Consider the following 6,788-nt stretch of genomic DNA (forward strand, 5'->3'; position numbering starts at 1 on the left):
GATCAGTGAATCACACAGAATACTAAGAATCAACTTTTACTTTCATTTCCCTTAGTTTCACATGGTTTCTTGTGGTTACAGGGACAGCTGAATAACAAAGATAACGCCTACTGGAGGAATCAAAATCCAGAGCAAGTTCAAGGAAAGGAAAGTAATAGTAGCAAAGGCATTTCCTATTTTCCACTAGAATAAAGAAATTGCCCACCGCAAATTGAGTTAATTAATATCCATATCATTGCCCTCCACCCCAAGTCCTTCTGCAATCAATCCACACTCTGCCCTGGGATATGTCAGTGATCTGAATATAGTAAGTCCTTCCTACAAATAATTAAACGATTGCTGTAAAAAGTATTCACCAGAGCCTTTGCTTAAAAGCTGGATATACATGCAGCACAGTAGGAACTAAACACCACCATTCTAGCCTAACAGAGCTGGGTGAGGTTATGGCAGGAAATGTCAACATGCACAGTACGCTGCTCACATGGAATGGTTACTGCTGCAAGCACCATGGAAACCGTATCTCATGAAGGACAAAAAGGGAGGGATCTGGCTGGCACATCAGAAGTTCAGATAAAAATCTAGGATGCATCCTGCACCTACATATACTGTATTAGTATTATAATATGTGCAGAGAGGTATATCATATTCATACTAGCCATTCAGCTGTTTTTACACCAATGGAGAAAGACAACATTGGCCCCATATACCAATGTTCTTGTTCATGACTTATGAGGCTAACAGTTTCCAAAGCAGAAATGTTGTGATTTCCTCCTCAAATAAAGTACAGCACAGCATACTAATTAGACACAGTTTACTAAAGCAACAGGTGCATTCCAAACTATCCCTTTAAAGACAAACCTCTCCCATACTCTGCACTGCAGATATTTCCAAATTTATGAAGATTCCAAAACTAGAAAGCTACTCACTCAACTTTGTCCATCACTCCATCCCCACATCATTCTTACCACAATACTAACCAGGAAGACCACTTATTGGTGGGGAGATAGTGTCTCAGCAAGGGCACTATTTGATTTGGCTGCCTTGTCATGTCCAGCGCTGGATAAATCCTGGAGCACTGCCCAGACCTCCCTCTGGATAGGTAAGGAACCTGCTCAGGCATGACTCTTGCATGAGCCACAGTCTTACCCCTACCTTCATCTTTGTCTTGTCTGGATTCAATCTCAAGTGTTTTGTTTATATCATGTGAGGCCTGTGGCTTCCTCACACTGTTCAGATCTGAGGCAGCCATTGCTGGACACTTATGTAATGAACTAGAAACCTGGGTGTCACCTTCCTGTTAATGATATCCAACTCCAAAGCTCTGATAATATTTCCCAGCACCTTCATGTAGTTGTTGAGTACCACAACTTGTGGAGTACCACAACTAACTGTGCCCCCTCCAAAAAAATTCTGAATGCGGCTGGGTAGAAAAAAAAATAAGACATAGGAGTGGGAGACCAGGCACACCAGATATATGTTCTGTATACAAAAATGTTATGATCTACAGCAGGAGTCGCTAACTCCTGATTTGGTAAGTCATATAAGGCCATCATTTTTTCTGGTCCTACAAGACCCTACCAAGTCGTAAAATAGGGTTTAGATCTGACAACACTATTGCTCAGTCCTCCTTCCAGCTTGAGAAATGCAACAAAAGCAGCTACTAATACAGATAATTACAACTGGAATATGACTACAAAAACAAAGAAACCAAAGAACGTACATTAAGGAAAGGTCAAGTCATCCAGTACTTGTTAAAAGAACCATAGAATAACAGTACTGAATCACGAGTTGTTCATTCTCAGTGCCAGCTTGAGCAGCCTGGCCAACCACACCTTGCCTAGAGTGCCTTCACAAGCATCTGCAGATATATGACACCAAACTCTGGGCTGCAGGCTTAAAAAGCTGCAGGGGAAAATGGCCTTTTAAAAAACAAGTAGTCAAAGTCAAACCAAAGGCCTGCTACATTAAAGAAGGGGGCGGGGCAGAAGCAGAACATGAAGGGGGTGGGGTAGAAAGAGGCAGCCACGTTTGAAAGAAAGCTGAGCATCACACTCCACCAAAAAGAGCAGAAAGTACTGATGCAGGAGCCACAGTTGTAGAGGACCTTTTTAGTCAGATGGGACTTTTTGGCCCCAAACGGGAAGCCCCATCCTTGCCTTCTAGTTACTCAGAAGTAGGTCTCCACTGTGCTCACGGAGGCTCACTTCCAAACAAGTAGACGCAGGATTGCAACCCTATACCGTAACCCGGCACAACCAGACAACAAATCCCATCATGCTCCATTGGGTTTACTCCCAAATAAGCGTGTCTAGGATCGCGACCCCCTGGGCTCTTCTCCCGCCCGTCGCCTCCCACTCTCCTGCCAGCGCCGTTGGCGCCTTCCCGCTCACACGGGATGGGCTGAGAAAAGGGGAGCACCGCCGCCCGAGACCACGAGCCTCATTTCGGCCACTCACTCCCCAAAGGAGCTGCTTCCAAGGAAAAAACCCCGCCTTCTTTTTAGGGTCCCAGCCCGAGAGCCTCACCGCTCGGCCGATCCAGCTTGAGGATGTCTCGGAGATGCTGAGTCGCGTCCTCGATATCGATGCTAGCGGAGGCCATTGGGCCCCGCCAAGTCCGCCAGCAGTACCACAGCTAACGCGGCTTCCACCGCCCGGGCAGGCCAAACCCCGCTTCTCCGCCCCCACTTCCGCTTCCGGTCCGTTCATTGCTTTCCTTCCCCCCAGGCAAATGGTATCCAGACGTCCGGGTTCCGCCTCTCTCAGCAGAGAATACAGATACTGTACGAAGGAAGCAGAAAGGAGAACGAGGGCTAGGAAGAGGGCTCCCCCTCGCACGTACAACCTGTGGCCTTTTAAACTGTGGGTAGGTGGGGGGTATTGTTTGTATATGTTCATTTATTATGTATGTTTGTATTTTTATATTGTAAACAGCCCTGTGATCCTCGGATGAAGGGCAGTATAGAATTTTAATAAACATAATAATTAAAATTAGTCTGGGGTTCATTTTGGGCCCTAAAAAATAAAGATACAGAAAGGCGGGACAGTTCTCTGCAGGAGAGGCTACAGCTTGAGCTGCAGACATACAAATCCTGGACGTTAAGCCCCAAATGAACACACAGCATCACTTCCAAGTAGTACGGTAGGTGGTGCTGCCAAATTATTTTTTAGCAGAATTTACCGGCATACACTGCTTAACCTTAAAAACCACAGAGCGGTGTATGTATGTATGTATGTATGTATGTATGTATGTATGTATGTATGTAATCGCCCCAATGGGCGTCGTTATGTTTGGGTCACAAAGTCCCAACAAATGTAGGCCTAATATTTGAGTGGAGTAGACCTGATGTTGTGCTGACTCCAAAAACCCTGAACCATATGAAATAAAGATGGACGACACCACATATGGAAGCAAGTTGGGAGGCAGCGTCACCTAAGATACGAAAGGATATTGCATTGCAATATCGTAGGATGCGCTTCTTACGATTCATGGTTTTTTAGTCCCCACTGATTAGTTTTCTCTCTCTTCCTCTCAAACACACACATATCCGTTTATGTAGGGGGCATGCACGTGCGTACACACAAAAAGACATGCCAGTCTAGAATAATTTGGCCATTCAAAAGTTTTCCAGTTATGCGAAATCCTTATCAGAGAAAGAAGCATGTTGAAAATACTGAGATGGGGAGATTATTTGCATACAAATGCAGGCATTTTCAGTCATTTCAAGTATATTAGGCTGCACTCTGTTCCTTAAAAAACACCCTGCATGTCAAGCAGACAAAGCTGTAGGGATAGCTTCTGTATCATCATTTTCAGCACTGCCTTTGTCTGTTGACTTTGGCCTGTTACACAGAGCCTCTGTCAATTTAAAAATACACCAACCCTATTAATATAGAGAAAAGCCTGTAGCATACAGAAACTGAAATACTGTCAGCAGCTACTTGTCCACTGTTCTTGATAAATTACTTGAAAATTTTTAACTTTATGGAATTAGAAGTACTGTAGTTTCACCATCCCTCTCATTTCCTTATTGCTTTGCATGAACATGTACAATAGCCTGTTAAACTCCCCCCCCCCCAACATATTAAGGCAAGTTCTGCACGAAGCACTGAAAATCATCTCTCTTACATTTTCCAACATTGTTTTTTTAAAGTTCCATATTAGGCTTGTTTGACCTAGAACATCTGCTTTGCATGCATTAGGCCTTAGGGTTTTCCTTTGCGTACTTAGGTAAAAGGCTCTTGGGTAGTGAAACCTGGAAAATCCTCTATCTCTATCCCAGCCTGGAAGAATTGCTGCCAATCAGAATAGAGTTAATGCTAGAAGCTTCTTATCTACGTACTAAATTATTCTGTCAAGAAGAGCAACTTTCATTTGTTCCTCTACAAGGAAAATTACACTAGATTTCTAAATGGAAAAACTTTCCTGGGATACCAAGCCTAGAAATGCACTAGTGTTGCTGTTGTTCCCCAAATCCACAAACATCTAAGGTGGTAATACCTTTCAGGCTGTGCCTCCACTAACCTTTGGCTTGTTCTGGTTCAAAACCTTTGCAACATCATCGCAACAGACAATTCGCAACCAGAAATAATGCCAGAGTTCTTTTCTTTCCTCCTCAGTCCCTTTCCCTTTAATGTCATGCATTTTAGATTGTAAGCCTGAAGGGAAGGACTGTCTTATGATTTACATTCGTAAGGCACTTTGGCAACCCTTTTTGGCTGAAGAGATATATATTTTAAATAAATCTTATAACACATGATGTTATAACACATACTGTACATGGACCGCAAAGGATTGCATAGGATGATGTAGTTATCCCCATATTGTGCACTGCAGTGTATGTAACATGAAAATTTGCCTTAATAACCTATAAAGGCAAGTATGCTTGCCTCACATTTCATGTATTCTCCCTGTTAATCTGTAGACTGCATGTCAATAACAAAACAGAAAATTTACCCTTCCCCAGCTTATTTCCCTCTTATCAGCCCCAGCCAGCATCACCGATGATGGGAGTTGCAATCCAGGGAAATGAAGGGCACTATGTTGGGAAAAGCTATTCTACAAGTTGGCATGTTATCACACATTTTGTTCTTTCAGAATTCACTAAGTGGTCAGGATAACTATTCTCCTTGGGGCTGAGCATCAAGTCCTCTCCAGGGTGGGAAATTACATTGGAAGGAAGAGGGGGTGCCACTATTAAACAAATGGTGACAATACTAGGCTTGTTCACATAAAGTGCTGCCCCTTCCCTTTTATCACTAGACAACAGATAAATTGGCCACAAGATTATTTCAGAGATGAGAGGTGTCCTCACAATAATCTAAACACAGATGAGTTATGCTGGCCCTCTATTCTTATGCTGCCTCATGAAGCAAGACAGCACACAACACTACCTCACTCTTTTTCTGGTTTCCAGTCTTAACCTTAAAGCAACAGTATTTGTTAAAGAGCCTTTATTTAAACGTTTGCTGCCGGTACAATCTTAATAAATCAAGATTATACAGTAGATATGGTATAGGTAGGTAGTCTTACATCACGTAATTAAGTACAACTTATTTATTGGCAAAGCCAGTGCTGTTCTGCAATGGAAGTTCTGCATTTCTACAAATAGTGTTTTTCTCTCCATGTACATCAAGCATCTGCTATAAAGCAGTATGTAAGCTGCTTCAGTTTTTGGAACATGTTTCTGTCAACTGATGACTAGGCGAATTCTCAGTGCCTTTTGTATACCCCTCACAAAAAGGAGAACCCCACCTTGCCCGACGCAATATTGACTGGATCCAAACCCTGCTATTTTGGATGCTGGCCTAGAACTGCAAAAGTACGCTTATGGAGCATGTGGCAAGCCATGGCATGTGGCTGATGGGCTGTGCTTTGGTAGTTGCACAGGTCTGCTTTACGTATTGCCCCAAAGCAAAGTAGCATTTAGCAGTTTTATGAAGGAACACTATTTTCAGAATGAGCAGTTTAACAGCTTTCATCTCCCTACACACAATCTAGAATCCTAGATCAGGCTTTTTATCATATACCTTCTCATAGCAGTTTATAATATCCTAAGGATGTTTTCTGCCCTGAAAACAAATGATTACAAGGCAGTTTCCATTAAGGGATGATAGGAAGGACGGATTTCTCCTTCAAATTGGGTTGGAGAACACAACTTTTTATTGCCCTTCTGAACAGCCTCTATTAACATTTTCTCAAAGGGCAAGCCAATGTTTAATAAAATGCCATAAGCTAATGTTGTGAAGGTGACACAAGATATTGGGAAACAGTCACTCTTCTCTTATGGATAATAAACATTCCTCATCAGCTTGGCAAAAGAGTAATGCTCCCCTTCTTACAAAATGTTTTGCCTGCAAGACACTCTCATTGAGTTTTATAAGGCATTTTGTTTTCATATGGCTATTAAGCAAAGCTCTCACCAAGACTTATACAACATCCAACTCAAAACATGGTACCCTATGATGACCTCACCCAAAGATTTTCATCTGGTGTGCTAAATTTAAAATGAGGCTATCTGGAATTCCCTCATCTTATTTAGATGCAGAGACAGCCGTTTTCCACTACCAACTTGCTCAAAGTGGAAGTAATAGTTGCTGGATCACCTGATTTGAAGGGTGAAGTTCTAAGCAAACTTGGCATTAAGTTCTACACATCATTGGGACTTCTGCAAACTAAACCTGTACACATGCATTAAGGCATGGATGCCAGCCTAAGCCCTCTTCCACAAGCACATTTTAAATTCATATAACTGGCTACTGTTAACCAAAATCCTTGCAATGAAGGAA

At 42.5% G+C, this 6,788-nt stretch overlaps 1 protein-coding gene across 2 annotated transcripts in view; it reads right to left on the bottom strand.

Annotated features, from left to right (window-relative positions):
- EDC4 (enhancer of mRNA decapping 4) overlaps positions 1-2,688 on the bottom strand; it is a 31,740-nt gene extending 29,052 nt beyond the window's left edge. For both annotated transcript variants that reach the window (XM_035118965.2, XM_035118964.2), the window contains exon 1: positions 2,526-2,688. In XM_035118965.2, the coding sequence (XP_034974856.2) occupies positions 2,526-2,601 (76 nt within the window). In that variant the 5' untranslated portion in view covers positions 2,602-2,688. The remainder of the gene's footprint in view (positions 1-2,525) is intronic.
- Between the last annotated feature and the right edge of the window lie 4,100 nt (positions 2,689-6,788).

This window comes from Zootoca vivipara, chromosome 6, assembly GCF_963506605.1.
Source record: "Zootoca vivipara chromosome 6, rZooViv1.1, whole genome shotgun sequence".
In the NCBI taxonomy this organism is placed as follows: Eukaryota; Metazoa; Chordata; class Lepidosauria; order Squamata; family Lacertidae; genus Zootoca; species Zootoca vivipara.